The sequence below is a fragment of the Ovis canadensis genome, chromosome 2 (genome assembly GCF_042477335.2).
Source record: "Ovis canadensis isolate MfBH-ARS-UI-01 breed Bighorn chromosome 2, ARS-UI_OviCan_v2, whole genome shotgun sequence".
In the NCBI taxonomy this organism is placed as follows: domain Eukaryota; kingdom Metazoa; phylum Chordata; class Mammalia; order Artiodactyla; family Bovidae; genus Ovis; species Ovis canadensis.
In genome coordinates, this window is record NC_091246.1 from 53923030 (window position 1) to 53943893 (window position 20864).

Sequence of the window (20864 nt, forward strand, 5' to 3'; positions counted from 1 at the left end):
AACTTTCCTGAATTCATTTACAGCTCTACTAGCTTTCTTGTGGATTCTTTGAGATCTTCTATGCATAAGATCATGTCATCTGTGAAGGGAAAATAGTTTCACCTTTCCTTTTCAATTTGAATGACTTCTATTTCTTTTTCTTATCAGGGCGAACTTCCAGTGTAATGTTGAATGACAGTTGTGAAAGTGAACATCTTTGTTTTGTTCCTGATCATAGGGGAAATGCTTTCAGTCTTTCACTACAGAGTATGATGCTAGCTGTGAGTTTTAAAATATTATTTTATATTTATTTATTATTTTGGCAGTACTGTGCAGCATGTGGGATCTTACTTCCCTTACCAAGGATCAAATTTGCACCCCCTGCATTGGAAATGTGAAGTTCTCACCACTGGACCATCAGGGAAGTCCCTAGCTATGGGTTTTTTAAAATAACCCATAAGCTTATGGGTTATTTTAATGCTTGGACACGACTGAGATTTTTTTTTTTAATATTCATTGTCATGTTGGGGAATTTTCCTGCTATTCCTTATTTCTGAGTTTCTGGCATAAAAATTCATCTGAGATGATCATGTGTTTTTTTTCCCTGTGTGTTTTATCAATATGATGTTTTACATTGATTGATTTTCTTATGTTGACTCTCTGTCTCTGTCTCTCTGTCTATCTCTGTCTCTGTCTCTGTCTGTCTCTCTCTCTCTCTATATATATATGTATGTGTATATATATATATATATATATATATATATTGCATATGTGTGTGTGCTAAGTTGCTTCAGTCATGTCCAACTTTTTGTGACCCCATGGATAGGAGCCTGCCAAGCTCCTCTGGCCATGGGATTTTCTAGGCAGGAACGAGTTGTTGAATAAATGGACTAGGTTGCCATGTCCTCCTCTAGGGGATCTTCCTTTGTGTTTCCCAGATGGTACTAGTGGTAAAGAACCCGCCTGCCAATGTGGGAGACATAAGGGATGTGTGTTCAGTCTTTGGGTTGGGAAGATCCCCTAGAGGAAGGCATGGCAACCTACTCCAGTACTCTTGCCTGGAGAATCCCATGGATGAAGGAGCATGGTAGGCTCCAGTCCATAGGATCACAAAGAGTTGGACATGACTGAAGTGACTTAGCTTGCGCTTGCTTGCATGCATCATATATATATATATATATGCATCATATTTATATATATATAAAATCTAGGATCAGGATCATATTAGTAGGAGTCTAGGATCTCCTACCAGTCCATCCTAAAGGATCTGTCCTGGGTGTTCATTGGAAGGCAGTCCTTCCAATGCTGAAGCTGAAACTCCAATACTTTGGCCACCTCATGCGAAGAGTTGACTTATTGGAAAAGACCCTGATGCTGGGAGGGATTGGGGGCAGGAGGAGAAGGGGACGACAGAGGATGAGATGGCTGGATGGCATCACCAACTCGATGGACATGAGTTTGGGTGAACTCTGGGAGTTGGTGATGGACAGGGAGGCCTGGCGTGCTGCGATTCATGGGGTCGCAAGGAGTTGGACACAACTGAGCAACTGAACTGAATTGAGGATCTCCTAATAATAGGATACACACACACACACACACACACACACACACACACACACACACACACACACATATATATACCCTAAAAGACTCCACTAGTATTTGTTGTAGAGAAGATTTGCTAGCAATGGATTTTTGAGTTTTGCTTATCTGGTCTTAACTTTTCTCCCATTTTTGTGGATATTTTTGGTGATTTGATTATAGAATTTTTCTTTCAGAACTGAGTATGTCATCCAATGCCTTCTGGCCTTCATAGCTCTGATGAGAAATCAGCTGTTAATCTTATCCCTTATACATGATGAGTCACTTTTCTCTTGCCTTTTTCAAGATTGTCTGTCATATATTCTGACAGTTTAGTGTGTCTAAATGTGGACCTCTTTGTGTTTATCATTCCTAGAACTTGTTAAGCTTCTTGAATGTATAGACTAGTATTTCATTTAACTTGGAAAGTTTAACTTTAAAAGTTTAGTTTATTTTTTTGGATATCATTTCTCTCCCTTTCTCTCTCTGCTCTCTTTCTGGGACTTCCACTCTTTGTATGTTGTATAGTTGATGTTGTCCCACAGGTCTTCTAGGCTCCGTTGATTTTTCTTCATTTCTTTTTCTTTCTGTTCCTCACATTGGATAATCTCAATTGACTTATCTTCAGAATTGATGATTTTTCTTTCACCAATTCAGATCTCCCAGTCTTTGCTTATCTTTCTGGGACTATTTTTATTTATTTATTTTTGTTGTATTGGGTCTATGTTGCTGCTTATGGGTTTTCTCTATTTGCAGCAAGCTGGGGCTACTCTTTGTTGCAGTGCATGGCCTTCTCATTGCAGTGGTATCTCTTGTTGTGGGACATAGGTTCTAGGCACATGGGCTTCAGTGACTGCAGCATGCTGGCTCAGTAGTTGTGGCATGAGGGCTCTAGGGTGTGTTGGCTTCAGTAATTACAGAATGGAGTCTTCAGTAGTTGTGGCACGTGGTCTCAGTATTTGCCGCTCCTGGGCTCTAGAGCACAGGCACAATAATTGCGGCACACAGGGCTTGTTGCTCTGTGGCATGTGGAATCTTCCTGGACCATGGATCAAACCCATGTCCCTGGCATTGGCAGACAGGTTCCTATCCACTGTACCACCAGGGAAGTCCCCTTCTAGGACTATTTTAGAGTCACTTGCTGACACACAGGACACCCACTCCCAACTTCTATGGAACACTGATGACAAACCTAATCAACTGTGCAGTCTTCAGCAGCTCCTTTACATCCTCAAACCTGGGAGGACCTTTTGCAGCATAAATGGAGCCAGCTTTTCTAGGGTTTCTCCTCTCTACACAGTGAATCCCTTGTAGCTGCTGTCCTGGTTTCTGGTGGTTGCTCCCCACTGGGGTCCCCTTTTGTTTTATTCAGTGGATTTTCTAATACCTGCTCCTCTATCCCCCTCTAGTTTAAATGCAGGCTAAATATTCCCCACTGGTTCCCCAGTCCTGAACCCTGTTTCATTTCCAGCCCCCTACATAATGCCTACCTTCAGTCCTTGCTCCCACTCTTACAACCTTCTTCTCAACCCCAGACTAAGGCCTTTGGAGTAACCTTTCTGACCCAGTATAAGGCACAGTCTCTCACTCCAACTGAAACAATACCTGCTACAGAAGCAGACTGAAAATTTGTGGGATTTAACTTTTTCAGTATGGTCTGGGTACCCAGCCTTATATTTCAGTTTCCATTTTTCTTAGAGAATTTCCTATAAATAATATTTGGAACTAACTAAAACACCACCTTTGAAAGAATTCCATGTTTAACACTAGTGGGTCTGGGCCTGTAGGATCGGAGTCTCTGGCACTGATGTGGCCTCAAGGCAACTAACAGACAAATCTCAGAAGGAATGATCATAGGCTTTCACAGTCCTCAGTGTTGATAGGCCAAAATAGTGATGATCTAAGAATGACCACAAATCCCTCATGTAACTTCCAAGAATGGCAAAGCTCAGGTTGTAGGCAGAGCTGCAAGGCCAGCTTCAGGGCTTTCTCATTTAAGTGCCCCTGACCTCAGATAGCCTGGCTTTTAAGGTGTCACAGTTTATCCCCAGAGAGTACTCAGTGGGGACATGACAGTTTCTGAGATCCCAGATCCTCCATGTCCACAGGGAGGTGGGAGAGAGCAGTCTGTCTCAGGAGACCTGGATGCCAATGCTTCAGGAAAGAGCTAGAATAAGAATTTAGCCCTGGGTGAAGAGATGGACAACACTAGGAGATCTGAATAGGAAAGCATTAAGTAGGGGATATGGGATTAAGGCTCTGCCTGCCCAGGATGGGATATTAGCAGACATTTTGTAAACAGAAGCCCCTCAGTTTTTGCACTGGAAGGAATAGTCTTCACCAAAAATACCTCGAATAAAAGAATGAGCTTTTCTCATAGGTGTTGTCCCAGGATAAAAAGCAAGGGCAGGAAGGTCCCTATTAAAAGCCTACACTTTGTCAGACTCTGTGTGGAGCCCAGGCTCAGGTGAAGACAGGGTTGTCTTCATGGCATTGGGATACTGAAGTTCAGGAGGGCATGGTCATCGTGGGCCTGATCCTTGTTCTCTGGCTAGCACATCCTTTGTGGAGGATAGTTTCTATTTCTTATAATGCAGGATATTTATTCTTTTCAAATCTTTGTTTCTTCTGATAGCTGAGTGATATCTTCTGTCTTTGCTGAGTTTTGGGTCCACATTTTGCAAATTCTGGGAATCTGGGCTTAGAGGAAGGAAGGAAGGAGTCAGCTTTACCTTATATTGAGGGCCTACTTGGGCTTCACAGAGGTGAGCAAGGCTCAGGAGGGAGGCCGACAGTGAACATCCAACCCCATCACAGCTTCACTGTTCTTACTCAGATGCCATATTTTTAAAATACTTTATTTTTTTTCATAATACTGTCATTACAAAAAAATACAAAAAAACTACTATAAAAACATTCAAGGGCTTGTCAAAGTGAGAAAACCTAAAAACCCCATCCCAGAACCTGGCTGAAGCAGTCTTACCCTAGCTCCTTCACTATTTGACCTTTATACAGTTGTGGGAGTGGGATGGGGTCACACAGGCATCAAAGGGCTAGAAATTCCCCACGCAGCCTCCATGAAGGGTAAGAAATAAGTAGCTTCATATATCACAAAAATGGGATTTGGAAGTTTAGGGGTGGCTAGGCCCTGAGTTCAGAGGTGTGGGGAGAAACCTGTGACCCTGAATCTCTTGGTGGGGAATAGCTGCCACCTGACCCCAAAGCCCTTTCCCTTCCTGATGAAGGTTGGAAGACAGACCGTGCCCTCCACCTCTTAGCCTTAATACAGCAGGCCCCCTCCCCTTCCTCTACCCTTGCACATTCCTGGGAGCTGCAGGGAGGACAGAACTTCCAGCTCTGCAGGGTCTGGGCAGGGTAGCTGTCAAGAAGGCTGAGGGTCCCATTCACTTCCCTGCCCCAAATGAAAAGTGTCTCGTGCTCAATGGCCCGGTTCATGGGCTACAGACCTTCCCTTCCCATCTCAACCCTGGAGAGGCACACACAGCTCTAGGTGTATGTTTTGTGTGCATGAATAGGTGTGTGATAACCTTGGACACTGTGGACTTGAGGGTGGGGCTGGGGTGGGAAAGCAGTGTCCATTTTATCCTCTTCCTCCCTCAATAGGAGGAAGCTGAAGGGAAGGGAAAGGAGAGGTATTAGCAAAGCTGAGAGGGGAAGGAGGACATGCTATTTACAGGTGTGGACAAGGAATCTCTATATCTTCAAGTAGCACTCAGGTCATTCTCCAGCCACTGGAGTGGGAACTGGATTCAAAGGTTGTGACATGAAAATTGACCCCTGGCCTGGGCTAGCTATCCCCACCTCCCTCCCATTCCCCCAGGGCAGCCCAGCTTTGAAAGGGGTCAGGGATAGGAACATTTCCCCTGAAAACCAGTGGCTTTTTTTTTTTTTTTTTTTGCACTTTAGAAAACGTTGCCAGTGTCCAGTGGACATCAAGTTGGGTGCACAATGGATGGGGTGAGTGTGGGGGGTATTGCTGTGGTAGACTCTGGGTTGGCTAGGGCAGAGCCTAGGAACAAGGTAGGTGCTGCTTAAGGATCTGCCGTGTCTGTGGTGTTAATCTATCTGGGAACCGAACTTTGAACTCGACAATGAGATCTCCCCGCTGGGTGGGCACCTTGGGGAAGGGAAGGCCCTCCCCACGGAGTCTCTTCACGGTGCCTGGCTTGATGACATCATTGCAGGGCAAAGGGATCACTCGGCCATCAATGGTGGGAATGTTCACGGTGCAGCCGCACAGTGCCTAGGGAAAATTAGACAGAGAATGAGGAGAATGTAGGGTAGAGTGATTGGAAGGGAAGAAAAGTAAAAGTGGGGAAGAAAAAAATTTCCATCACTCCCACCCACTTCCCAGTAAAAACATGATCTGATCCAGGCCCCACCTCCTTGAGGCTGATCAGGGCACTGTAGAGCACGTTGGTACCGTCTCGGCGGAAGTGTGCGTGGGGCTTGTCTTTGAGTACAAAGACGATGTCGGCAGGGATGTTGTCAGGTGTGGCATCGCCCTCTTTGGGGAAGGTGATCTTGGTGCCTTCCTTCCAGCCACGCTTGATGACAATATGCAGGATCTTGTCCTCGGTGCGCACAGTTCGCCCATCAGGGTTGAGGCGCCGCCTTGTGATCTTCATGCGTTTAGTGGAGCCGTGGTAGATTTCCTCCAGGGACACCCTCAACTCATGCACCACAGGTGGGTCCTGAACCTTGCGCCGAGGGTATAATGGTTCTGGGGCTCGCCTTGGACCCCTACTCAGCCCATTGAAGCCAAAACGGCCAAAGGCGCCAAATGGGTCATCATCTTCATCCACATCCATGTCATCTGGGTCAAAGCCACTGAAGGGACGAGCCGAGCGACTGCTGGCAAAGAAGATATCGAAGGGGTTGGAGCCTCCAAAGAAGGAGGCAAAGGTGGCATGGGGGTCTCCATGGAAGGTGTAGTGAAAGGAGCCGCTGGAGCCACCTGAGGAACCGCCGCCAGTCTTCAGGCCTGGAGGGAGAAGAAGTTAGGGGCAGTGCGGCTGGTCTCCGCCCCACCCTAGTCACCTCCCCTTGCTCTCTAGCTCCCAGTTCATCAGCCTAGAGAAAGAAGCAAACTTTAACTCCCACAGAAAGGGCTGGCCTAATGGAGTAAGAAAAATCTCTGGCAAGATTAATTCTACTTTTTTATATGCTTAATAATAATAAGGCACATCTGAGGGTCAAAGAGGCTGAAAAGCTAAGACCAGAAGACTTGTAGGATGCAGCCTCTAGCGCTATAATCTCTTCCATCTACCTGTGACCCAAAGATGTCTCACTAAGCCTTGAATGGCTGGCCTGGGGTCATATTACAAGTCATACCTGGCTCCCAGATTTACTTATCTCCAAAGACAGGGCAAGAGGCAGTCACAAAGAATTTGACCATCCAGGGAGCTAGTAAGTGACTTGTCCCAAATAAGGTAGGGGTATCATCAAGGAGGAAGTCCCCTCTCAGTGCACCTTGGAAGCCTGAGCCTGAATTAGCCTCTTATTTCCTGGGCCCACAAGAGGAGATTTGGGTTTCATTGAAGAGGCCAAGAGGCAAGCAATTCAGTGACTTGTAACAGCTGCCTCTCATCCTTCCTAAGACTCAAAGTCTGTTCTTTCCTTCTATTGGGGGTCTGATTGTCAGGTGAACTCAAGAAGCTTGGCAGAGCTCAGTGAGAGAAATTGGTCTGATGATGACAGGAGGGGGTAATTTCTCTGCAAGGATTCCTGTTGTACCACTACTACCCCCTTTTCAAGCTGGGAACAACTTGTCCCCAGCCAAGGTGCACAGAGTCTATATTCACAACTGTTCTGGCTGCCTCCTGGGGAGGGGTCAGGGCAGACAGAAATACAACCCGCATTTCCAAGGCTGCTTCTTCCTTCCCAGGCCCTGGATGTCTCCTTAAGGTTGTTCTGTATCCCCAGGAGCCCTCCTGGGGTGTAGATCTGTGTTAGAACCAGTGTCTGGACCTAGGGCCCAAGCTTTGCCCTTCACTTAGGTTTGGTCTTGCAGAAAGAAGTCTACCAGCTTCTCTGATGATTCAATGGTAAAGAACCTGCCTGCAATGCAGGGGTTCAATCCCTGGGTTGGGAAGATCCCCTGGAGAAGCAAATGGCAACCCACTCCAGTATTCTTGCCTGCCGAGTCCCATGGACAGAGGAGCCTGGCTGGCTATAATCCATGGGGTCACAAAAAACTTGGACACAATTTGGCGACTAAATAACCCAGCTCCTCAGTTCAGTTCAGATCAGTCGCTCAGTTGTGTCTGACTCTTTGCGACCCGATGAATCACAGCACGCCAGGCCTCCCTGTCCATCACCAACTCCCGGAGTTCACTCAGACTCACGTCCATCGAGTCAGTGATGCCATCCAGCCATCTCATCCTCTGTCGTCCCTTTCTCCTCCTGCCCCCAATCCCTCCCAGCATCAGTCTTTTCCAATGAGTCAGCTCTTTGCATGAGGTGCCCAAAGTACTGGAGTTTCAGCTTTAGTATCATTCCTTCCAAAGAAATCCCAGGGCTGATCTCCACCTTTTTCCTAATCAAGATGAGGCCAAGCAGAGGAATGAATGCAATTCCTAGACAGGTCACATGGTGGCATGGTGTCTGCACTGCTTTCCTCTTCCCCACCACTACCCCTCCCATCTCTCTACCCCAGAGAGAAACATTTCTTAGCTGAAAGAATACTGAGGATTTCAGCAACTGCCTGGTGAATCTGGGAATTGGCAAGTCTAATAGGTGAGGAGGGAATAATGGAAGGAACTTTGGCATGGAGAATAAGAAGAGAGGGTTGGGAGGACTAGGGTGTACAGAAGATTGGGTCATGCAACACAAAGCAAGGGCTGGGGAGAGGAAAAGAACATTCTTTTGAGTACCTACTCTGTGTCAGGTACAGTACATATCATTAGCCCATCTAATTTTGAGACTAGAATGGGGAGACTGAGGAGAAAGTGGAAGAAAGGTGGATGCCACTGGGGAGGAAGGGCAGTTCCTCCCGTAAAGGAGAGTCCTCAGCTGTGACAATGTCTCTTAATATAGCCTGACAGGTGCTTGTGGCTGGCGGGTGGCAGGCGGCCCTGAGGGGCAGGCCCAGAATTAGCAGCTACATCATGCCCGTGGGATGTGCTGGGAGGAGCCGCCCTCTCAGAGGCTTTATTTGGACCTTTCCTGCCACCCTGTGCGTGGCCACCAGCTACCTCAGGGAGGGGGCAAGTTGCCAGCAGCAGTTCCCGTTCCACTCTTGGATCCCTGCCACTTCCTCAGGGAGTCGAAACCCTAACTCTGTTCTGCTGGCCTGAAGTGGGCAGGAATGGGGCAGGGAAGGGGACAACCATCTCTAGCTCAGAGCTCCAGTGGTTAATTCCCTGGCTGCTTAAGGGCCAAACTTTTATGCTGATGATTGTAAATGCTCTGTCCTCAGAGAGCCACACACTCCCTTTCCTAACCTTCCCCATCAGCCAATGAAGCAGCAGGGACTTCAGGCAGGACTAATAAGGCTGGGAGGGAAAGAAGGGAGGGGAAGGCCTCTGGCTCTAGCTTCTCTAAGGCCTGAACCTGAGGAGGGAGAGGGGCAGAGAAAGGCAGGGAGAGGGATGGAGAGCTGAGACTGGGGAGTGGGTGGTCTCTTTTTTCCTCTGGATGTCAGTGTGGGGAACGTTTGTGCCTCTCACCCTTTTCTCAGTCCCTAGTTCCCTGCCTTGAGAACTAGGTCACCCGGGACCCCAACAAGGACAGACATCCAGTATCAGGCTGGGGCACTGCCCTCTTACCTTCCTCCCCATACTGGTCATACAGGCCCCGTTTCTTGGGGTCACTCAGCACATCATAAGCCTCTGCAATCTCCTTAAACTTCTCCTCAGCATTGGGTTCTTTGTTCTTATCTGGATGGTACTTCAAGGCCATCTTCCGATAGGCTTTCTTGATCTCATCCTCATTGGCTCCAGACGGGATCCCAAGAATCTTGTAGTAATCCTTTCCCATTACAGCCACTGGACCGGCACTGGTCTCCTTGTTTCTGAAAGAAACCAGGGCTGATCCTTGACGCCACTGTTCCCTTCTACCCTAGTCCTATTCCTGATGATCCTGAAGTTCCTAAATGACTCACTGTGTAACTTTCAGCAGGTCATGCCTGTTCTGTGGGCCTCTGTCTCTCCATCAGTATGACGAAAGGTTTGGACTAGAAGATCTCTTCCAGCTCTGACATTCTAGGATTCTGTGATTCTTTCTTTAGTTCCTGGGTTTTCCCAACAGGAAGCTGGGGGCTGTGGCCCAAGTCTTGGGGCTATTCTAAGGCCTAGGTTCTTGGGCCAGACTGAGGACCCCCACGAGCACAGCTGAGTGCGGCGGTACCATGGACTGACAGACAGATCCACACACAGGAGCTGGCCAAAATCAGCATACTGGGTGAGGTCACCTGAGCATCGTGGTCTCCTACGCCATGCCTCAGGCATGGTGCCCAGGCTAAGGGCAGCTGGGGCAGTGGCCCAGGACTGGGGACGGGCCTGGGTCTTCAGCCAGATGCCTTGGCCAGCCAGGCTGAGTCAGGTGTGGGTGCCTGAATTCCTCTCTGTCATTGGAGACCCCAGGTCTTCCTACCCCCACTCCCCAAACTATGCTAAGCCTCACGTGTGACTCAGATCAGAGGATGGCTAACAGCCTTGGAAACTGCTGTTTCTAACTCCCTCATTAGCAGGGGGGTGACACTGCCCTCCTAACCAGGGCAACAGTTTGCTTTACTCATTTCCCAGTGTCTACACACTAAACTGTGTTTGAAGACATATCTGTGCTGCCTAAGCATCAGTGTTAGTGAACAAAAGCATCCTAGGGTAGGGTCTTTTTAACCTTAGTTTTTAGGAGACAGTTGGGCACTAACCAACATTTCCTCAATACCTTTTCTACCTGTTCTTCTCTCTCACCTGCCCCATGGTTTAGGATCTGGCCCAGTGCCAGGCCCACACTCCTTTGATAGTCCCTTGCATGCTGGGTGCAAGGGCATTTGTTATTTATATGAGGGAGAAACACAGGACTCTAATTCTTTCACTCTAATCTCCCTCCATCGATGTCTCTGTGGTGGATATGAAGGAAGGGCATTTTCCTGTAGCTAGAGCTATTTGGGGGAATGGCCAGAAGCCATTCTCTGACCCAAGACTTGGCCAACCCCTGCCAAAGCCCAGAGTCTTTCTAGCAATGTCCTGGGCTGGCAGCCACAGCTGAGGCCTGCTTTTCTGCCTCTGCTTGCTTCAGAGAGGTATACAGAGTTTTCTGGCAGGAGTAAGGGTTATAATGGGTAAGGGGAGGCCTCAAGGCCTCAGGTACACAAGGACAAGAGCCCTAACTCCTGCTTCCACCGGGCCTGTTACAGGTGGCTGGGTTGACTCATGGTTCTGGGAGTCATCTCACTCTGATGAAGAGAATGCTCCAGTAAGGCGGGTACTCCCCCTTCTCCCTACCAGCATGTCATGCCTGGTGGGGGGAGGCTGCAGTTGGGGGAGGCAGAAAAGAAAGAGCATCTGCGGGAGGGCAGCCATTTTCGGAAGCAGCAGTAAGAGCTGTCTGAGAGGGAGCTGGGGGTGGTCTGCCACCATCTCTGCCTCCGCCCACACTTTCTTTCCCCTGAAACTGGGAAGGAACCGTATCACACCAAGAGGGTGCCCCCAGAGAACTATAGCACCTTTTAGGCTGAGAGTGAGGGGAATGGCTTGGTACTGCTCTCACCCTCCCCTCGATGACCCTGCATTACCTCTTCGTACGGCCAGTTTCCTCCCTGGCAACCACCTGCTTGCTGTTCTAGACCTATAATTGTCTTGCCTCCACAGACATAGGGCAAGCTCTTTCAGGAATTGCCTTTTTTCTTTCCTCCCTCCTTCCCTCCCTCCCATACCCATGAGCCACATGTTGGAATGACAAAGGAATCCCATGGCGTGGCACTGCCTTGGATGGAGAGAATGTTAATGTACAGGCAGGAATGAAAAATGAGAAATAGCAAGGGGGACTCATCCAGGAAAGGGGAATGATTGATACAGAAAATGAAGTACTGAGGGAGGGGGATGAAGGATGACAAATGGAAATGTCTGAGGTGGCAAATGGGTTACCAATGGGATGTAAAGAGTTGAAATACTAGAGGAGGTATTTGTGGAAGATGGATGCCCGAATGGTTTGGTATAGGAGATGAATGACAAGGGGTGCAGTTCATTCAAATGTAAGAGTGGGATGGAGGGGGATTCTTATATGTAGTTGGGGATGAGATGAGATGGAGGAAGCAGATAGGCAATGGAGGGGGATATGACATGAAGAATTTCACTTGGTATGGGTGAGTGCCCTTCTCCAGAGGGACTTACCGAAACTTTACAAACCCATTCAGCGTCCACGCTCGAAGTTTTAAGGGCTCCAGCTGAATTTTAAACATCAAGCTGGCTAAGAAGTCTTCTCCCCAGAAGTGTGGGAAGCTCCGGAAAGCTCCTCGGGCCTGTAGTGGGGGTGCTGCTGGGGATGGGCAGGAGAGCACTGTGCGCTTAAACATGCCCAGCCCAGCCCCTCACCTCGGATCGCTCCACCGGAGCCCGCTCGGAAAGCTGAAGCTCTGGAAGCCACCTCCTCAGGGTCTCGGGCACTTGCCCAGCAAGCCTTGTCCGGTGCAGCAGGAGCTGGACCTGATCCCCAGGTGTGGAGAGTGAAGGGGTAGGGTCCAGCGAGCACCTGCTCTCAGGTGCAGCGAGGTCTGGCTGATTGTGAATGGCTGTATGCCAGTGTGACAGTAAGGCTGGCAGTGCGAAGAGCGAGTGCTTGTGAGTGGCAGCGTGCGTACCTGTGACAGGTGTGATTGTCTGTGAGGGCCTTAGAGGCAGTGTGTTCTCGCTTCTCCTGGGGAGGAGCAGACCCCAATCCCCAAGAATCTACTCAATGAAGTCACTGACGGGGAGTCTCCTCCCTCGCAGATGGGCGGGGAGGGCGGGACAGAGCTCGGCTGGGACAAAAGGCGCGGCGAGAAGAGGAGAGGAGGAGAGGAGGGGAGGAGAGGGGAGGGGGCTCCGGCGGAGGAGGGTGGTCGGTGATGTCACCGGCGCTGGCTCACTGGGCTGGCTCAGAAACGCCTCCGCAGAACCCAATGCGACCCGGCCCGACCCTCCCCCGGCTCAGACGCTGGCTGCCCCCTGTAAGAGGGTCCCGGACATCAAGCACCTTGCAGACTCCGCGTCCCCACACCCCCGCGGCGGAAGAGTCGATGGGCCCTCAGTGTCCCGATCCCCTCTCCCCCGGACATTAGGACCCCTGGCTTCGCGACGCCCCCATCCCCACCCCCGGGACCCACGAGTCCTGGCTCGGCGCCCTCACCGGTGAGGAGCTGCGGGCGCCGCCGCGGTCCGTCAGACAGCCGCTGCCCCCTCCCCCGGCTCTGGCTCCGCCGCCTCCACTAGGGACAGGAGTCGCCCGCCCGCCGGCGGCAGACGGCCGGCCCGGGAACCCGCCCCCACAGCTCCGCCTCCGTACTGCCCATTGCGCGGTCTGCCCGTCACTCAGCTCAGCTTCTGTTGTAATTGGACAGCTTTCAACGAGTGGCTCTGTGGTAGCCGTCCCTTCCTCCGCCCCTGTCACCCGGCCACACGCGCACACATTCCGGGCAGTGATTGGTATGAGTCTGATTGGTGCACTCTGGAATCAATCAACCACACCTCTTCGCTATCTGGTCATGTCATTGGTGAAAGGGACAGAGGGCGGCAACTCTTCGCGCCCTTTGATTTTATTGGTTGGTCAGTGGGGCTTAGACCCGAGTTGGGGGACAACTATTTTAGTCCAATCTCCGGTTTGAGAAGGTGGGACGTACTGGCCGCTGCTCGAATCTCGGGAGAACCTTCTGGAACCCCTGCAACGTCAAAGGCAGCCTTAAAGGAAAACTGCACCTACCAGTTGGCGGTGACACTGGGCATTCTTTCCTTTCTTCATTTAAGAGAGTAGGGGAGAGAATAGTGCACCCTGGGAGGTGTAGTCCCTGGACCAGGGTCAAAAGGTCATTCTTGCTTACCTGTCTTCCATTGAACCGTGAACTTACCTAGCCCTGACCTGATTTAGCTTTACCCTTACCGTGACCTGGAGTTGACCTGATGTGACCCAACTGAATCTCAAAATAGAACACGGTAGATGTGCATAGTACTCTTCTGCTCTTTCCTTTGTAACCTGGTAGTTCTCCACAATTTTAACACCTCCATAATTCCCTTTCTGAGTCCCCTTTTTACTCTGTATGTTTCCCTCATTCGTGTTCCCTCATGAGCAGCCACTTCTCAGCAACCCCTTCTCAGCAACCCCCATGATACCCATTAAAGTTCTTCCTATAATCTTTCATCTTACTTCCCCTTTGAGTTCCCATCTTACTTCCCCTAAGACCCGTTTGACTTTCCTCCCTTCTTGGCCCCATAGGATCTCCTGTCTTTCGCCCGTGATCTTTTGCCTTACTCTATTCTTAATCCTTATCTATTCCCATGAGCTCCCCTATCCTAGTCCCCCTTTTAATTCTTCATCTCAGTTCCACATGCTCTTCTTTCTTAACACCCTCATAATCTCCCGTTTCAGTATCCCCACCCCCATTAATTCTCAGCCCCAGTGTCCCCGATGTTCAGAGCAGGCAGGGCTGCGGAGGCGGTTGCCAGCGGAAGCCGGCGCTTGAGCAGACACGGTGCCTGGCGCCCACGTCACTGTCTCCCAGGCCCATCTGTGCTAGAGGGAGCGGGGGTGGAGAGGGGGTAATCCAGGGGTGAAGAGAGGGAAGGAGTTCTTGGGGGCCTTGAGGACAAAGAAAGGGCCAGAGCAGAAGCTGTCACTTCTCTTTCGTTGTGGTTTCCCAGAGGCAGAGTATGGACACCCATGAAGTCATGCAAACTAGATGGAGCTTGAAACTGAAGCTTGGAGAGCATCAATATCTAGGACACAGAACAGAACAGGAGGGGAGTATAGGGGTCCTAAGATCAGGTCTGCCTATTCTCTACTATCTGGCTTTCTGGTTATCATGATGGGTATTCCAGGAATAAAGGGGTGCGAAGGAAGGAAAGGAAGTGTGGTAAGAGGAGGCAGGGTGAGGGTGGGATAGGAGAGGAGGGAGGGAAGATGGGGTAAGGGAGTAGAGGAGTAGAGGCAGGGGAGAATAGGTGTGGGGGGTGGGGAAAGGAGGGGGGAAGATGGGTGAGGGAGTGGAGGGAGGGGAGATGGATGAGGGAAAGGGGATAGGAAAGGGGGGAAATGGGTTGAGTAGCAAAGGGATGGGATAGACAGATGAGGTGAGAAGGCATGAGAAAGGGAGGGGAGGTTGGGTGGTGAGTAAATGAAATAGTGTGACATGGAGGTGGGAAAGGGAGGGTGAGGGGGCTCAGGACTGGTAATGGCTCCTTGTATCCAAGGCCACTCAATCTTCCACCTCCAGATTCATGGGGGCCTGGACTGTGGGAGGCTCTGCTTCTTCCTATTCCAGTTCTGTCTATTTTGCCTCCTCCAGCCTTGCCTGTGCCAACACGGAGGCAGAGTTTAGTCACTGGCCTTTACCTGGTCCCAGCTAATGCTAAAGTGTAGGCTTAGACCTTCAAGGGGGCAGAGCTGTGCCTTCAGTTATTGGTGGCACAGATTCTGTTGTTTGCCAAGTTTGCAGTTGCTGTCCTGTGTCCCATTGTCCTGGGTATCAGGTGTGTGTGAGAGGAACCAGGGGTGCCTCAGGGTGTGGCAAAGGGTGTGAGGAAGTAGGCTCTGAGGGCAGACTGTTGACCTTGTGAGGCTGCTTGCCATATCAGTGCCTAATTTCCTCTTTTGTAAAATGGCGATAGAAAGCAGCCATACCTCATGGGATTACTGTGAGGGTTAATTGAGGTGACACATGCAGTGCTGACAGCTTGGCCTGCAGTTAATGCTCAGGAAAGGTAACTTATTCTGTATGTTCGCAGACATCTGGATATGTGAGTGCATCTATAAACGTCAGAGTCTGGAAATTATTTGTAGTGTTGTATTTATCATGCGATTTATGAGTGAAAGTGTATCTGTTTAATTATTTTTGTGTGGTAGTGTGCTTGATTCTGTGTTATTTATTGTAGGTATGTGATTTTGTGTTACTGTACATATATGATTAAGTGTAGGCCTGTGTCTGTCTACATGACAAAAAGTGGATGAAATAAGGCTTCATGGCTGTTGGTACGCTGACACTGTCTGCCTTTGTATGCATGCATCTGTGATCTTGTCAGTTCCAAACACCCCCACTCACCCTCTCTCCCTCTGAAGACGTCACAACCGTAGATGTCCCTAATTTCCTCACCCTGAGAGAACCGGAACTGGGGGCAGGGGCGGGGGTGGGTGCCAGTGAGGAGGTGTTTAGACAGGAGCACATGTTCCCCCCCAGACTGTGTATGGGAGGGGGAGACCTCTCTCATGTATATCCTGAAGGCTCCAGAGGAAGTGCTCCCCCCAGCCTGTTCTCAGTTCCCTGTCTTGTCACCATGGCAGCAGTTGCCAGGGGCTCCCAGGGTTGCTAAGATCTGGGTGTGGGAGGCTGCCAGCACTGTTGCCAGTAGAAACAGAGAATCCTGGGGGAAAGGAAGACTACCCCCATGCTGCCGGCTTTATGCAGTGACAGGACTGTTTCTTGGACCTCTCCTGTGTCCCAAAATTGTTCCTATAATTTGTGTGTGGCAGTACTAGGGTTGGTGGGGGGCTTTAACAGGAAGCTGGAACTAGAATACAGAAATTCACATTCTGAGGAGAAAAGGGGCTCTAGCCTGGCTATTCCTATCTTTAAGGTTGGGAGGCTCTTAGAAATTAGTGACTTCCTTATTCTGTCCACCATCACTTGTACTTCTCCCCTGGCAATATCTCTTCTTAAGATCTCCAATGGCTGGTACTTATCTGATGTTTCACCTCGTATAGGAATACCATGTTGACCCCATTATCCACTGACTCCTTCCTGTAGTCAGACTCTTTGCATATCACCTGGATACACACTTCATGCTGATACTTTAGCCCAGAATTCAGTCCCCCAAGGAGCCCCAACTTTGGCCTCAGCCTGAGACACTGATATTGGATCAGGTAGTTTTCCCATCCAGCCTCAGTCTAAGCCTCCTCCTAGATCTTTTCAGATGAGCCCTAATCTTGACACTGATACTTGAACACTGACCAGTCATCCAACTCCCAGGTACTTGTGTAGTGTCTCCCTGCCTGTTCTGAACCTACACTGACTAGTTGTTGCCATCTCTTTTCAGTCGCTAAGTTGTGTCAGGCTCTTTGTGACCCCCATGGAGTGTAGCCTGCCAGGCTCCGCTGTCCCTGGGATTCTCCAGCAAGAATACAGGAGTGGGTTGCTAGTTCCTTCTCAAGGGAGGATCTCAAGGTTGGGATCTTCCCGACCCGGATTGAACCCATCTCTCCTGCTTAGCAGGTGAATTCTTTACCACTGAGCCACTGGGAAACCCTGCAATGACTAGTACCATAAAAGTTCACAGGGTTTTGTTTTGTTTTGTTTTGTTTTGTTTTTGCTTTGGGGTGAGAGAACAGTACTGGGAATGACCATCAGAGGGCGTGCAACATCAGGTTCTGAACACATGCTTCTCAGAGCCCACCTGGAAAGGGGATAATAGGCGAATAGTGATATTGGATCTCTTCTCTCAGGTCAGGGCTCAGAGCTGGAGGCACAGCAGTTGGTCTAAGAGGTTGAACTAAAGAAATTAAGGCTTCCAGCTCAGCAGTGCTGATGTTTTGGGGTCACATGGGTCTGTACAAGCATGGATCTCCCCATAGTTCAGCAGGCCTCAAGGCTGGGGTTACAGTACAGTTCAGTTCAGTCGCTCAGTCGTGTCCAACTCTTTGTGACCCCATGAATCACAGCACGCCAGGCCTCCCTCCTCCATCACCAACTCACTCAAACTCACGTCCATCGAGTCAGTGATGCCATCCAGCCATCTCATCCTCGGTTGTCTCCTTTTCCTCCTGCCCCCGATCCCTCCCAGCATCAGAGTCTTTTCCAGTGAGTCAACTCTTCACATGAGGTGGCCAAAGTACTGGAGTTTCAGCTTTAGTATCAGTCCTTCCAATGAACAGTAGAAGGTGCCTAACCACTTACTGGCATTGCAGGCCTCAAGAGAACTGGAGACCTGGGAAGGCATTTCACCCTCAATGTCATATTTCTGTCATATGCATGTACAGCTTTGCTACCTTCCCTGGTATTCAGTTGTCTTTTGGTCCTATTGAGCAGAAATCTGCCCCTCCTTCACCTTTGATCTTAGCTCTGTTCATCAACCTCACTGGTCCCATTTACCAGACATCAGCCATCTGCATCCCTCAAATCTGCTTCTCGATAGGGTGAACACCTCTCAGGCCTTCATGGGTTCCTCCTCTGCCTTGTTCAGTTCCAGCTACTAAGACCATGTTCCCCTGGCTGTGGTTCAGTTCATGATGCCTGGCTCAGATTAGCTTTTTCCAGGGGTGCCAGTCAGCATACTAGCCAGCCCACGTCCCTCCTCTGACCCTTTCATTCCATGTAGCCTCAGGTTACATCTTCATCAAGTGAAGACTGCATCCTCTGCTCTCCCTGACCTGCTAAATCACATCCTGCCTGTTTTGAACCTATTATAATTTTAAAGGAATGTTATTGTTTATTAAAAAACAAATAAAGATACTTGAAAGTAATGAAATAAAAAAACATTTTGGCAATACCTTCTGAGTTTTAGGGCAGTCTTTGGGTTTGGTAGTCTCTGTATATGATGCTTCCTTAGATGGGACAAGGAGGGATTTAAGTGCTCACTTTAGCAGCACATATGCTAAAATTGGAACATTACAGAGATGATTAGCATGGCTTCTGCACAAGGATGACATGCAAATTCATGGAGCATTCTATATTTTTGTCTTTGATGAGTATTAAAATGTAATAATGTAAAGTGACTGTGTATATGAATACATGAGTATATATATTTTTTTAAAAAAGAGGGACTGAAAATCCCTAATGGTCTTGGCTGTGACTTCAGCACTGTGGACAGAGGCCAATGGAAGTATCCCCAGCTATGCCTGGGAGGCGGTTGGTGCATGGAATGATACACACGCAGCCTTCAGGGGCCAGAAGTTCTTGCTGTTCACTCAGTGTCTTACAGTGTACCAAGCTCTTTTCGATTACCAATTTTATCCTGTCTTCACTCAACTATCAGCCTAGGAGGCAGACAAAATGAAGTGTTTTCCAGATGAGGAAACTGAAGTTTAGCAAGGCCAGACTAAACAACCCTATGAGTGGGGTGGGAGAGAGAACACTAATTACTCCATATTTAGCAAATTTAGCAATCACTGCTCTACTCTGGCTCAAGTGCACTTCTATTTATCTCTAGGGAAAGTCAGAGTGGGTGGAAGTTTTTGTGGAACCAAAGCTCCAGCCAACCCTGGGAACAAGTGGCAGTTGGTATGAGGAACAGAGCTGGGAGGGTCTGAAGTTCGTCAAGATTATCTGAATGAGAGTGGGGAAACCTTTCTTGTCATGAGGGCTCAGAGGTCCAGCTTTCATGCCTTTTTTCTCTGTCCCAGTGCTTGACTTCACTGAGCCTGGAAACAAGAGAAAGGATGTGTAGGATGTTATTGTGTCTGAGCCTGATGGACTTCTGTGGGAAAATTCCAGGGAGTGGTGTGGGAGTCTGTGAGTGAAGAGGGTGAGTTGTGCAGGTGGTAAGAAATCCTCTGATGTGGGCTACATCTGTATGTAACTGGCTACCTATGTATGCCTCTTCCCTGGGGGTGGAAACAGAAGGTGCTGGACCAGACAGCAACTTTCTTTGAGGTGTACTTTGACAGGGAGCACAATCAATTAAGAGCATGGGCACTGAAATCAGACTGCCTGACTCCCCTATTTCCTAGCTTTGTGACTATGGAACCTCACTTTCACTTTTTCATCTGTAATACAAATCACATAGGATTGTTTTGAAGATTAGCTTATGCAAAGTACTTAGAACTGCCCAGTGCATAGTAAGTGCTAAAATATTAGCAATTACAGTTGATTCTTGAACAATGTGGGAATTAGGGGAGCTGATGCCCCTGCCACAAAAATCCTCTTGTAACTTTATAATTGGGCCTCCATATCCTTGGTTCCACATCTGCAGATTCAACTGAGGATTGTGTGGTACTGTTGTCACCTATTTATTGAAAAAAAATCTGCATATAGTTGGACCATGCAACTTAACGGCCTCTGGTTCCTAGAGAGTTAGCTGTATTTGTTTTTGGGGCTCCTATGGTTTCAGAGTAGAATATCTGCCTCTGATCCAAAGTCTAGAGATGCTTTCATGTCTACAGGGACTGGCTCTGTTCTTCCCAGGCAAAAGGGATGAATTGGGGATTCCATAGTCCTTTGAAAGCTTTTCCAGATCTTAGTTTATCCAACCTATCATATCACATTAAAACAATTGGCAAAGATGGCGAGGAAACTCTCAGACCAAGGAGAGCCCAGACCAGGAGAAAACAGCCAACTAGTAGTCCACACTTTGTAGTTCAGCAGAAACTGGGAAGGGAATGTCTAATATTGGCCCGTGGTGTGTGTTTGGGGGCCACACACAGCAAGGAGGCTCAGAGGGCTTACCTCTTCCTCAATTTCTTCAAAAACTGACTTTTCTCTTCTGTGCCCCCGTCTCCTCTGTGTCCATGGTGGAGCCCCTGCCTCCTCCCACCCGCCCCTCCATCTGGCAACCTAGCTGTGGGCTTCCTGGAGGCTATAGCTGCTCCTGTTTTAGATTCAGGAATTGGCCAATGATAGGAAACCAAACCGGAACTCGGCAGGTGCCCTGAAGAACAGAAAACAGAAGCCAAAATAACATCACAATCTTTTTATTATGATTTCCATTGTGCCCAGCCTCTGGGAATATTAGGCTCCTTCTGGAGTGAAGGCTGAGCCATGCGGAGGAGCATGCAGCTATAGTGATGGGAAGACAGGGCTTGGGGATGTTCCCCTTAGCTTACTGTCAAGTTACCTTCTGAAGAACAGCATTGGATCCTCCATTACTACGTGAGCGCTCTCAGAGCCACTCTCACAAGTTTGTGTTTGGCCACAAGACAAATCAGAGGCCATCTCTCACAGGAGGCTACGCTTGATGGCCTTTTTTCACCATGGATATGGAAAGGCCTTGCTACTTATACCTTGATGTTCTTATCTGTGGTCATCCCAACCCATGCTACACAAACTGGAATGTTATTGGGCTTCTTAGTCACTGACGTGAGCAGACCTGACATCCTCTCTCATCTGAGTCATTGGGGCATGTGGCCCAGAGGAAAGAAAGTTTTTCCTTAGTGCTAGTGGG

At 49.0% G+C, this 20864-nt stretch overlaps 1 protein-coding gene and 1 non-coding gene across 6 annotated transcripts; one reads left to right on the forward strand and one right to left on the reverse strand.

The window, feature by feature from the left end:
• Nucleotides 1-4402: 4402 nt before the first annotated feature.
• On the reverse strand, nucleotides 4403-13171 carry DNAJB5 (DnaJ heat shock protein family (Hsp40) member B5). 5 transcript variants are annotated; one of them, XM_069576272.1, is made up of 5 exons: nucleotides 12913-13069; nucleotides 11919-12060; nucleotides 9351-9595; nucleotides 5964-6565; nucleotides 4403-5824 (listed from the first exon to the last, which is right to left on the reverse strand). In XM_069576272.1, exons 2-5 carry the CDS (start codon nucleotides 11984-11986, stop codon nucleotides 5591-5593), a joined length of 1149 nt encoding a protein of 382 aa, XP_069432373.1. In that variant the 5' UTR covers nucleotides 11987-12060; nucleotides 12913-13069; the 3' UTR covers nucleotides 4403-5590. The 5 variants fall into 5 exon arrangements, with proteins under 5 accessions (XP_069432373.1, XP_069432374.1, XP_069432376.1 ...); XM_069576273.1 differs by having other exon boundaries at nucleotides 11919-12063; nucleotides 12913-13058; XM_069576275.1 differs by lacking the exon at nucleotides 11919-12060 and adding an exon at nucleotides 12120-12230 and having other exon boundaries at nucleotides 12913-13058.
• Nucleotides 13172-18335: 5164 nt separating this feature from the next.
• On the forward strand, nucleotides 18336-18442 carry LOC138434803 (U6 spliceosomal RNA). Its single transcript, XR_011254883.1, has one exon. It is a non-coding gene; the product is annotated as a U6 spliceosomal RNA (small nuclear RNA).
• The last annotated feature ends 2422 nt before the right edge of the window (nucleotides 18443-20864 follow it).

Excerpts from the sequence above, each read along its gene's own strand:
- DNAJB5 (XM_069576271.1), bottom strand. The coding sequence starts at position 12,100 with ATGTTTAAGCGCACAGTGCTCTCCTGCCCATCCCCAGCAGCACCCCCA. Across the intron at positions 9,596-11,918 it reads AATGGGTTTGTAAAGTTTCG|AAACAAGGAGACCAGTGCCG; the intron begins GTAAGTCCCTCT and ends GGTTTCTTTCAG. Across the intron at positions 5,825-5,963 it reads CCCTGATCAGCCTCAAGGAG|GCACTGTGCGGCTGCACCGT; the intron begins GTGGGGCCTGGA and ends AATTTTCCCTAG.